Source organism: Citrus sinensis, chromosome 5 (genome assembly GCF_022201045.2).
Source record: "Citrus sinensis cultivar Valencia sweet orange chromosome 5, DVS_A1.0, whole genome shotgun sequence".
In the NCBI taxonomy this organism is placed as follows: domain Eukaryota; kingdom Viridiplantae; phylum Streptophyta; class Magnoliopsida; order Sapindales; family Rutaceae; genus Citrus; species Citrus sinensis.
This window is the reverse complement of record NC_068560.1, coordinates 30,327,959-30,339,011: the sequence shown is the minus strand read 5'-3', so window position 1 is coordinate 30,339,011 and position 11,053 is coordinate 30,327,959. Positions and strand designations below refer to the sequence as shown.

Below are 11,053 nucleotides of genomic sequence, written 5' to 3'. Positions count from 1 at the left end.
TTGCATCTTTAAATTTTAAAATTTCTTATTTACGTCACAGTAAAATTATTGTAGTTTTCTTCAAGTTTTGCAAGCTATTTACATTTTTAACGTTGCTTAATGTTAAAATATATAGAACGGAAAATTTAAAGTTGAATTAAAATGTAAGCGGTTGACAAAAATATCCCTTTTATCATATGGCTTAGAAGCGGCAGGTTGCGGTGTTTAATTTCAAGCATTTTTTTTTATACTATTTTTTACTATTTCATAGAGTAAACAAAATAGTATTTGAATACTTTCCAGCGTATATATACAGGTTGTATATATTTATATGAGTTGAATTCGGTTTTGTAGGCTTAACCCAACACAACCCAAATTTTTAAATGGGTAAATAGAAATCCAACCCAGATTTTGAAATTTGATTTGGGTTGAATGTCTTGGGTTCAGGTATGGATTGTGGTTGTTTTTGTCCACCCAAATGATTCACAAATAAACCTCACGGCCTCCAAATCCTTCCAATATCAAACACCGCAAGGTTCAACAACAACTTGCATTCCCTTGTCGCTCGCGGTCCATCAAACGGTTCGCAAACCGTACCAATCGAACCCACACCGTTCCGGTTCAGATATAAAGGCACACTCGAGTATCATTAGCCGCGCTTAAACCCTCAAAAACCTAGGAGTCGCCTTCTTTCTTTCTTTCTTTCTTTCTCACATGCTCTCTCAATCTACCCCTAAATCCTCTCACAGGCTATCACAAAACATTACTTGTAACCTCCCGATTCTAATCGCACTTCACGCTTAGTTGTTGAAATGCCCATTTACCGGAACAGCTCAATCGACTGGAAGCCGTCTCCGGTAGTAGCCCTAGCCACCAGCGCCGACGATTCACAGGTAGCCGCGGCTCGCGAAGACGGCTCACTTGAGATTTGGCTAGTATCTCCAGGCACCTCCGGCTGGCACTGTCAGCTGGTAATAGTAATATTATTAACACTGATTTATTTTATTCACTTCGGTTAATTATTGGTTCAAGCTTGACCTGTGCTTCATTTATTTGTTTAATTTTGTGTTTTCATGTTTGTTTAGACCGTTCATGGAGATCCTAAGTCAAGAATTTCATCGCTTGTTTGGTGTCATGCTGGTAAAATGGGGTTGCCTGGTGGACGGTTGTTCTCTTCTAGTATTGATGGGTCGGTTTCAGAGTGGGATCTTTATGATTTGAAACAGAAGGTGAATGCTTTTCTTTGCTCTTGCATTATTAATTACAGAGTATTGTGTTGCGTGCTTGAGCTTTAGACGAGTGAAACTGTGCCCACCGGACTTGCAATGAATCCTAGTTGTGTTACTAGTAAAATGTATTCTTGATGATGACCTTTTCTTTTTTTGGTCACATGGACTAACTCATTTGTAGGTATTCTTATTATTTTGAACTTCCCTTTGTTTGATGGATGCCGGGTTTAACCTGGAAATGATTTTGGAATCACAAATCAATTTACCAATCATACAAGTCTAGATGGAGTTTAGGCTGCACTATCAAGGAAGGTGTGGTATTGGTAATATTTACTCTAATAAGCAATGAAGGAAGTGAAACAAATAACCTTGCCTGTAGCACATTTTGTTATGGTTGGTTTATATATTTATTGAATTTTCCTGTTTTGGGCTCATTAAATGATCTACTCATTTATTGCAACTTTTACGTGATTAAGACTAGTTATTATGTTTTTTATTCTCTGAATTTGTATAACATGTCTTCCTCAATGTGCATCTGCAGATTGTACTGCAGTCAATTGATTTCTCAATCTGGCAGATGGCTGTTGCACCCTCTAATAGTTCGCTAATGCATGCAGTGACTAACTCAGACCATATTGGAAATGGATATTTAAATGATAAATCTAATGATAGTGATGATCACGAAACCAGTGAGAGTGAAAATGATTCTGACTCAGATGAGCTACATGAGCAATCTGTTGTTGAGGACAGACGTGTAGCCCTTGCTTGTGATGATGGTTGTGTGAGGATATACAGGATCACTGATTCAGATGAGTTGATTTACCATAGATCATTGCCTAGGGTCAGTGGTGAGACATCTGCACCCAAGTGACTATTCTTGTTGTGTCATTGTTGCTATTTTTATTTTAAGTTTCGTGGTCATATTTTATTTGCAGGGCGTGTTTTAAGTGTGACCTGGAGTGCTGATGGTAATATGTTATATTCAGGGAGCAGTGATGGGTAAGTTTGTTATAAAGACTGACATGCAATGTTCTTCAGTTTACATGATTGTTTGTCTTCTGGTGCAAGCTTTGGTTTGGTATGATTACCAGCTCACAGCTTAATTGGATGTGAATGCATTTATGAGATGTACAGTATTCTCTTTTTCATTTTTCCTTCAATCTAGAACTGTGCTTAATATATCGACAATGGAAATTTTGCAGGTATATTAGAAGTTGGGATGCTAAATTGGGTTATGAAATATATAGGATTACGGTCGGGCTGGGAGGCTTGGGCAGTGGACCTGAACTTTGCATATGGTCATTACTTTCCCTGAGGTAATAAATGTTCTTCTATGTGTATTTGTGAATTAATTGTTGTATTGTTAGTGCTTTGGTAGGATGTAAGTTTATGTAGAGACATTTACCCTTGCTGATTGTGTCATGATCAAATTTAGGTGTGGGACCCTTGTTAGTGCAGACAGTACTGGCAGCGTTCAGTTTTGGGACAGCCGGCATGGAACACTTTTGCAGGCTCATTCTTTTCACAAAGGAGATGTGAATGCTCTGGCTGCAGCTCCTAGTCATAACAGGGTGTTCTCTACTGGCTCTGATGGTCAGGTATGGACGGACAGTCACGTCCCTGCATTATTCTTCTATTTATAGTAAATACTTTCTGCTGTTTGTAAGAGTTACCATCAAGATATCTGAGAAAAATTGTTTTATTCCTCAAATGTGTGTTTACATTAGGAAGAGTAGTTATTCTTTATTTCTCCTAGCCAACGTATTGTTGTTACGAGGGAAAAATCATTTATTGTAATGTTAAGTCGCATTCTGCTTCTTGTTTTATTTGATTGGGCCTGAGCTATCTTATGTCAATTAAGTTGCTTCACTTTGCAGGTTATTCTATATAAGGCTTCATGTGAGTCAATTGGGCCAAATGATGGCCTGTCTTCCTCTGAAGTAATTAAGAAATGGATATATGTTGGCTCTGTAAGAGCTCATACACATGATGTCAGGGCTTTGACGGTGGCTGTGCCGATCAGTCGTGAAGGTGTGTCAGATTTTGTTTTTGTTTGATGTTTGATGTTTTGTTTGTTTCTTTCAAATTTCAAATCACTTTAATTTATGCATTATTCTTTACATAAATCATGATTTCATCCGTGTACAAGATATTTATTTAGGTCTTTAGCTGTTTTCCAGTTACTGAACTGTGTTTTTTCACTTGTAGATCCTTTGCCAGAAGATAAGGTAAAAAGAAGTCGTGGTAGGGAGAAGCCCATTGATTTTAGCTACCATAAGTGGGCTCACTTAGATGTTCCCATGCTTATCTCTGCCGGTGATGACACTAAGCTCTTTGCCTACTGTGCTAACGAGTTCACCAAGTTCTCTCCACATGAAATCTGCCCTGCACCCCAGAGAGTACCCATCCACCTGGTGCATAATACGATATTCAGTCATACATCTTTACTTTTAGTTCAGTATTCTTGTCGGTTAGATATCCTCTCTGTTCGTCTAGAGAATAATGTAGAATCTCGCTCCTCTTCTGGGGGCCATGCAAGTACAAGTTTGTTGGTCCAAGTAAAGAGTAAGGCATCCCGGAAAATTATCTGCAGCACCATTTCTAACTCTGGGATGCTTTTTGCATATTCAGACCATGTTAAACCCAGCCTTTTTGAATTGAAGAAGGGTAAAGTTGGCCAGGGTGAATGGATTATCAATAAAAGACAACTTCCGCGGAAACTACAGTTTGCGCATTCCATGATTTTTAGTTATGATTCTTCACAATTGATTATAGCAGGGCATGATAGAAGGATATATGTAAGTATGTTCTCTTTGATAGAATTTCATTTCTTTTTCTGATTCCTAATGTATTTGGGATTTTTTTTTCTTTGTTTTACATATTTAATGAGGTTCATGCTTTTGGAAGAGACTTGGGTAAACTTCCTAGCTTTAGTGGCTGGTATCTCCCTTGTTTCTTGTTGCTTTCCATGTTACTCAGTAAGAACTTGAGTTTTCACCTGGAAATGCAATGTAAAATGGGTTTGCACATTCTAAATTATTTACTTTGTACTGGCCCAGTGGTTGACAAGGTTATAAATGATCATTAATGTTATATGTTTTTGACTTTCAACTATTATTCTTGTTTTGTGGGTTTTAAGCATGATGTTTAGTGATAAAATACTTATGGTGGGCATAATGTGGACACATAATTTATTAGTGATCTACTTGAGTTTGAATTCACAATGTGGAAACTTATTTTGTGTTTTAGATATAATTATTGGAAGTTAATTCATATTTGGAGCTTAGCACTTTGGGTTTGTTTTTCTGCTTTTGTGAGTTATGCTTGCTTCATGATGTTGGTGTTATTTGGGAAGCGGTCCAATTTTCTCATGGGATTATAGCAGGGAACTGCTTGACACGTAATTTATTAGTGATTTACATGAGTTTGAATTCTTAATGTGGAAACTTATTTGTGTTTTAAATATAATTATTAGAAGTTAATTCATATTTGGAGCTTAGTACTTGGGGTTTGTTTTTCTGCTTTTGTGAGTTAATGCTTGCTACATGATGTTGGTGTTATTTGGGAAAAAGAAGTGGTCCAATTTTCTTATGGGATTATAATAGGAACTGCTTCCCAAGTATTACAGGATACTGTCTCACATTACAGGCAACCTACCCTTATTGAAGAGTGAACAAGCATGGGAAAGGGCATTATCATTTCTGACTAAGAAAGTAAATTATTTCTTGAGTCAAACACACTTTTAAAGCATGTAAAATCCACTTAAGGCATCCTTTTCTGATGTTAACAGTTGAAACATGATTGAAAATGTACCTGAATTGGTGAGGATTTACAAATCTTCTACCATATAAATGAGTTAATATGTCTGCTATATAGCAGGATCAAGTCACCTGGACGTAAGACAATTACATGGAAACAATAAATTGTATTGATGGTTGGAGCACCTGGTCCTCTGGATAATATATAATCCTTAGCCCAAATAGAGGAATGGGTCAATGGTTTTAGTGTCTAATAGGCAGCCATAATATCCTCTGATTGGTAGAGCTTTGTAGCATTTACCTGTCTGTTCAAGGAGGATTCGAGAAGCTTAAGTGAGATGAAATCTTCTTTGGGCTTGATTGGTGGGGTACTTTTATGTCTTTCTAGTCAACTTCTGGAATCAAAATTGATAGATCAATTGTTGTCTATAACTCTTAATTTTCTCTCAGTTTCTGAGTTTTAGGGAATGAAGTTGCCTCATGAGTTTTTTGTTTTTTCCTTTTTCCCTCTCTTTTTGGCAGAAGAATTGTGTGCTTTGATGTGCTCCTTTATATTTGTTTAATGTACTTATTTTATGAAAAAATCGTTTTGTATTATTTTGCTTTGTCAATTTCTGCATTCCAAATGTTTGAGACCATGTCTTCTTCATAAACTTATAAGTTTGAATGAAATGCCTTGTCATAATGCATTTTCCTTGAGAATAAGATGATGCTACAAGAAAGACTTTATACCAAATCCTAGAAAATAGTTAGATACTATTATTTATTGTTGTTTTTCCTGCTACAGGTTGTGGATGTCAGCAGCTCTGAGCTACTACATACTTTCACACCTTGTCGTGAGGAGCATGATAGGGAAATACAACCTAGTGAGCCTCCTATAACAAAAATGTTTACAAGTTCTGATGGGCAGTGGCTGGCTGCCGTGAACTGTTTTGGGGATGTGTATATATTCAACCTGGAGATTCAAAGGTGTGTGTGGATGTATTTATATTTGCCCCTCTCTTTTTAGTAATTATACTAGTGTCTGTTTTATATATAGATCTATTGATAAAATAATCTTCTGTTACGAGGAATGCGTGTCTATGTGTAACCTAATTACGCGTTTAACCTGTAACTGAAGTTATTTATGCTTATTTGAGGGATTAACTATAGTTGCCTGATAATGTGTTAAAACGTCAACTGTTATATGATGGACTCCGTAGTGATTGTAGATACCTATTTATAATACTTATTATGTGGATTATTGTTTTAGTCACTCCAGTGTAATGGTTCACAGCCGATAGCTGGCTTGCAACAATTTTAAACACGTATTATAGCTCGGTGTGAACATTTTACAATTTTTTGGTTATTCTTTTGAAATATTAATTTCTGAAACAGCTTGTTCATATTTTTTTTATTAGTTTATCTGAAACCTATTCCTAACTTTCTAGAACAAATTATTGGATATGCATGATAGGGTACTGTGGAGGGATGTTGCAAAATTCTATTGTTGTTTATTCTCTGTTCAAAGCTCCTCATTGGATATAATTATTTCGGTTTGTTGGAACAGGCAACACTGGTTCATATCAAGATTGGAAGGTGCTTCTGTCACAGCTGCTGGTTTTCCTCCTCAGAATAACAATGTTCTTATAATTACCACCTCTTCAAACCAGGTCTATGTATTTGATGTGGAGGCTAAACAGCTAGGAGAATGGTCAATGCAGCATACATTTGTTCTGCCGAGGAGATATCAAGAATTTCCTGGGGAGGTGATTGGGCTCTCTTTCTCACCTTCCCCTAGCTCATCATCTGTTATCATTTATAGTGCCAGGTGCGACTCTCTCCCTCTCTCTCTCTCTCTCTCTCTCTCTCTCTCTCTCTCTCTCTGTTCTTTTTTTTCCCCTCTCTCTTTCCTACTCGAATTGTGTTCTGTCAGCAGCTTTCAATTTGAAGATTGCACTTAACTAAATCAAAGTATAAATAAAACTTTAGAAGTATAAGTGGAAGCAAATAAACACTCTGGTGATGCAGATAGTTCAATCTGTATTTTGGCATATGCATGCTGATTTAGAATTTTGGTGCTTATTTTGAGTCTATAGTTTACTATGGTATCAATCTGTTTTTTGGTTAAGAAAAAGAAAATGCAAGTATGTTTGGTATACCCTCTCTGTCTTCCTTTATTTCATTAGTCAGTTTGCAGCACTTGTTTCTGTAGAGGAAAACTAGAAGTTGGATAAATTTGTACAGACTTTTTTTAATTGATTTACTTGGTCATTTTTGCAAAGCAGTTCTTTTGTGCTTCACATTATAATTTAAATGGCATGCTCTGCAATATATTTGCATTCTGCATATTGTTCACTTATTCCCATTGGCATTCAACTTGTCCCTTTCATGCTGTCTCATTGGCTGGGCCTCTCCCAGACCCTACCTTTCTCTCTTGGGTTTGAACTAAGTAATCTTCGTTCCTTCAAATTGTAGAATATGTTGAGACCTGCAGAGTATTGTGATAATCTATTGGGGTTCTATAATCTATTTTGGTGGCATTCTAATATTTAAAACATTGTTTGTGGTGTAGGGCAATGTGTGTGATTGACTTTGGGAGACCAGTGGATCCAGATGATGAGACTGACATGGTAAGTGGTCAGGGGTCTGCTTTGAGGAAGATAGCTAGTACACCCATCAATGGTAGGCTGAAGCGGAAGTTGAGAGACTGCCAAACAGAGTCTAATAAACTGCATGGTAGAAAAAATTTTGAATTTTTTGCTTTCAGAGATCCTGTTTTATTTATTGGACACCTTTCCAAAAGTTCCATGTTGATCATTGACAAACCATGGTTGGAAGTGGTTAAAACTTTCGATGCCCCTGTTCACAGACATATTTATGGAACATAATTAATATACACAGCTGGGGAGAGTTCAAATGTGGCAACAGATTGCTTCTGTTATAAAAGCACCCATTTCTCCTCATCAGAAACCTGTGAAGTGGGAGGAGGGGGGACAAAATGCTTGGAAAGAGATGACAAAGATTGGGAGGCCAGGCAGGGGTTTCTGCAGCTATGCTGCATGTTGTGTATTGTATTCCTCTGAAAAATTTTGTTAACATGTTAAGTTAGTCAATTTTGTCTTCCATGATTCTTTTACGCCATAAATTTGTATGTTCGATGGGTATGTGCATTGATTTATTGACAAATACTTTTTTTTAACCAAATTTTTAGCTTACGTTTAATGGTTAATAAATTAATTTAAAGAGTTATCCGTTAATAAAGCCCAGCCAGTTTTCAGTTTTCTCATAGTCGCGCATTCTGTATTGTTTTGTCACAATGTAATGGAGGAGATTCTTGGACCGGGACGAATCCTTAATCCTTACTGCGCTTTGAAGCCAGAATTGGTACAGGCATGGGAATATTTGCCAAGTAATGCAAAATCATTCAACTACAAAGATTGGTTGGTTGGATGATGGGTGCTTTCTTCACCCGCTACTTGCTTAGTTGCCATGAGTAGCTAAGTTTGCCTTCTGAGAGGGAGAAGAAAGGAAGAACGTTTGATTGGAGGAAGACAAGAGGTAGTGATCTTGTCCCGTTCGTAAAATCTAAAGTCTTTTTCCAGGATATGGGTACTAATTTTGAGGATCAAATCATCAAATAAAGATTATGAAAGGAAGGCAAAAAGGCCAAAACAAATTTAATAATTATGTAGCAGTATTGTGTGTATGGATCACATTTTTAGTGGGTAGCTATCAGAAAGAGGTGGGGGGGGTGCCGCTTTTGGTTGAAAATGAAGCTTAACTTTTGGTTACATCCATGTGGAAAATTGTCTTGTTCCGAGTGCTATTAGGCCGGCCGTGGATTATCAAATTCACCAACCCTACCTAGTTAGTGTGAAGGAAGCTAGGCTGGCAAATTAAATTACTGATGTGGAAACTGGTGGGTCATCTCATATCATCTATTGGCCTCTGGATTTTGGATGTTCATTTGATTTCTCTCATATCCTATGTGTCCTGTGCGGTTGCCTACTTGCCTTCTCTCTTATCAATGAAATATGCTAAGACACCCTGTTCTTCAATGGACCACAACTCTTATCATAGCATTAAAAATTTTTCTTGTTTTTTTCCACCCTTCAGTTTCCAGCTTTTTTTCTTCAGATATTCAATCCGCTCTTCTTAATCTTTCTTCCATGACATCAGAAGGAGCACTGTGGTTGGTTTTGTGATTCATGTAATAAAATATTGGCTTTGCTTTGTTATAGGTTTATTTTGTATGCACAGAAGATATATAACTAATCGGTTACTAGCATTGGTGGCAAAAGTAAATATGTAGACAGGAAAGACAGTTAACTTTTATTGGTCTCAGCTTGTTTCCCGCAGCTTTGACAGGAACATATTAAAAGGAGTAGAATAGGGGAGGGGAAAAAAAAACAAAATAAAACAAAAGTGAAAACAAATTAACAAGACCCCTAGGGAGATCTAAATGCATGATTTTATGTTTTTTACATGCCTCCCAAATCCCAATTCTCTATCCTGAGCAACTTTGCTGTGGAGAAAAACATATTACAATCGCCATTTGTCATTCCCACTTTCCTCCTTGAAACCACCTGCAGCCCAGAGACGATACACAACAAATTAGTTCTGGGAATAAAAGGAATCATTTAATTTTAAATTCAGGTCTTGAACAAGTAAGAATGAGCAAGCTAACATTTTTTTCCAGCCAGAGAGGATGGCAAGAAATCAAAATGCTTTTTGAAAGTTGATTTTCCCTGCAAGAGAATTGGCAGGATATAAGAAGACGGACATTTTATATACTAGTGGTAGAGAGAATAGCGACCACAGTACCCTTAAATGTGTTGTAGAGAAGCCTTGTGAATACCCCAAAACCTGCTCCACTGAAGCTTCATTCTTGGAGAAACTGATATTTTTCTGTACAAATAAGGAAGTTTCAGGAACCCATTAGCTAAAATTTGTTTCCCAAGACTACAAATTTATGAACAATTAGCAATGTCATTGAAACTTGCCTTGACAGGGGAGCTAGCAGTGTCATCGAGATATGAATTATGCTGTTGTTGTTTGATCTTTTTTTTGTTTTTGCTCTTTGCCGGGGCCAATTCGGAAGGCAAATGAGGAGAATAAAAAGAACCCTTTTCATCAAAGCAATCTTCATCGTGTTCGCAATAATGAGGAGGCCCTGAAGATGCATCAGACACCATGGACAAGTCATCTTCTTCTTCTTCTTCATTATGTCCATCACCAAGACTATAGCATTGGTATCTGTTTCTTGAAAGAGATGCTTGATCCAAGTACGAAGTCCACCCAGACTCACACCCACTGCCACTGCTACTACATTTACATTGTGAAGCGGATAGATTCATTATTACTAATACACTTAAGACACTCTCTTCAACCAATGCCTTTTTAAAGAAAATGAAAGTGCAAACACCCACGCTCTCATTCAAGTTCTTTGTCTATTTAAGTAGAAGAGCAAGAGAAAATAAAAATAAACCAAATGACATCACACTCAAATCCTAGACTAGTTTTTTCCTTTGCTCCATCTTATTTTTTAACTCAGTGGATCAACCAAAATTGCCAGTTGGCTTTGTGTGGCTGTGTGAGCGTGAGAAAGAGAAAGGAAACAGTAGAAATTGGTATGGTAACAGTAGTTATCTTCAGCTTTGATCTTTCTACTAGAATGGGGCTGCCACTACTCGTGTCCTTTCACTTTCAGTGTAAATTTTCAACGTATTTTTCACTTGTATCACATCTTTTGACTCTTGGTAGTTGACAATATTTTACATATAATAAAAAATAAACCCCTTAATTAAATTTTCATGGTCTGTCTTCCTTTCAACAAAACAGACATGTTTCATTGTTAATCCCCGTCATCCTTTTAACTACATAATGAGCATAAGACTAAAATCAGAAAACAAATTTTATCCATGTATCAGATTTCGTCTTTTCTTTTGTTTTTTGAATTTCTTGGCTTTTTTTTTTTTTTTACCGAGAAGACTAAAAACAGCTTTCATAATATTCCGTCACCACAAAAAAAATTGAACTATTGAAATGGACAGATCACAGTTGAGTTTGCAAACTTATTGGATTTTACAACTATACATCAATAAT

The 11,053-nt window shown here is 36.8% G+C and overlaps 2 protein-coding genes across 3 annotated transcripts; one reads left to right on the top strand and one right to left on the bottom strand.

The window, feature by feature from the left end:
• Positions 1-527: 527 nt before the first annotated feature.
• On the top strand, positions 528-8,152 carry LOC102629361 (WD repeat-containing protein PCN). Its single transcript, XM_006472251.4, has 11 exons — positions 528-950; positions 1,065-1,208; positions 1,750-2,056; positions 2,144-2,207; positions 2,411-2,524; positions 2,644-2,806; positions 3,086-3,239; positions 3,417-4,006; positions 5,754-5,935; positions 6,516-6,776; positions 7,521-8,152. The coding sequence occupies exons 1-11, from the start codon at positions 792-794 to the stop codon at positions 7,834-7,836; spliced, it is 2,454 nt and encodes an 817-aa protein (XP_006472314.2). The 5' UTR covers positions 528-791; the 3' UTR covers positions 7,837-8,152.
• Positions 8,153-8,875: 723 nt separating this feature from the next.
• Positions 8,876-10,583, bottom strand: LOC107176338 (protein SOB FIVE-LIKE 5). 2 transcript variants are annotated; one of them, XM_015528642.3, is made up of 4 exons: positions 9,952-10,580; positions 9,773-9,856; positions 9,636-9,696; positions 8,877-9,534 (listed from the first exon to the last, which is right to left on the bottom strand). In XM_015528642.3, the coding sequence occupies exons 1-4, from the start codon at positions 10,303-10,305 to the stop codon at positions 9,491-9,493; spliced, it is 543 nt and encodes a 180-aa protein (XP_015384128.2). In that variant the 5' UTR covers positions 10,306-10,580; the 3' UTR covers positions 8,877-9,490. The 2 variants fall into 2 exon arrangements, with proteins under 2 accessions (XP_015384127.2, XP_015384128.2); XM_015528641.3 differs by lacking the exon at positions 9,636-9,696 and having other exon boundaries at positions 8,876-9,534; positions 9,952-10,583.
• Between the last annotated feature and the right edge of the window lie 470 nt (positions 10,584-11,053).

What these genes read in the sequence shown, in the direction of transcription:
- LOC102629361 (XM_006472251.4), top strand. Translation starts at nt 792, where the DNA reads ATGCCCATTTACCGGAACAGCTCAATCGACTGGAAGCCGTCTCCGGTA. An exon ending in CCGGCTGGCACTGTCAGCTG is followed by an intron (nt 951 to 1,064) that starts GTAATAGTAATA and finishes ATGTTTGTTTAG; the next exon opens with ACCGTTCATGGAGATCCTAA. An exon ending in TTTATGATTTGAAACAGAAG is followed by an intron (nt 1,209 to 1,749) that starts GTGAATGCTTTT and finishes GTGCATCTGCAG; the next exon opens with ATTGTACTGCAGTCAATTGA.
- LOC107176338 (XM_015528641.3), bottom strand. Translation starts at nt 10,305, where the DNA reads ATGAATCTATCCGCTTCACAATGTAAATGTAGTAGCAGTGGCAGTGGG. An exon ending in CTGCTAGCTCCCCTGTCAAG is followed by an intron (nt 9,857 to 9,951) that starts GCAAGTTTCAAT and finishes TTATTTGTACAG; the next exon opens with AAAAATATCAGTTTCTCCAA. An exon ending in TCTCTACAACACATTTAAGG is followed by an intron (nt 9,535 to 9,772) that starts GTACTGTGGTCG and finishes TCTGGGCTGCAG; the next exon opens with GTGGTTTCAAGGAGGAAAGT.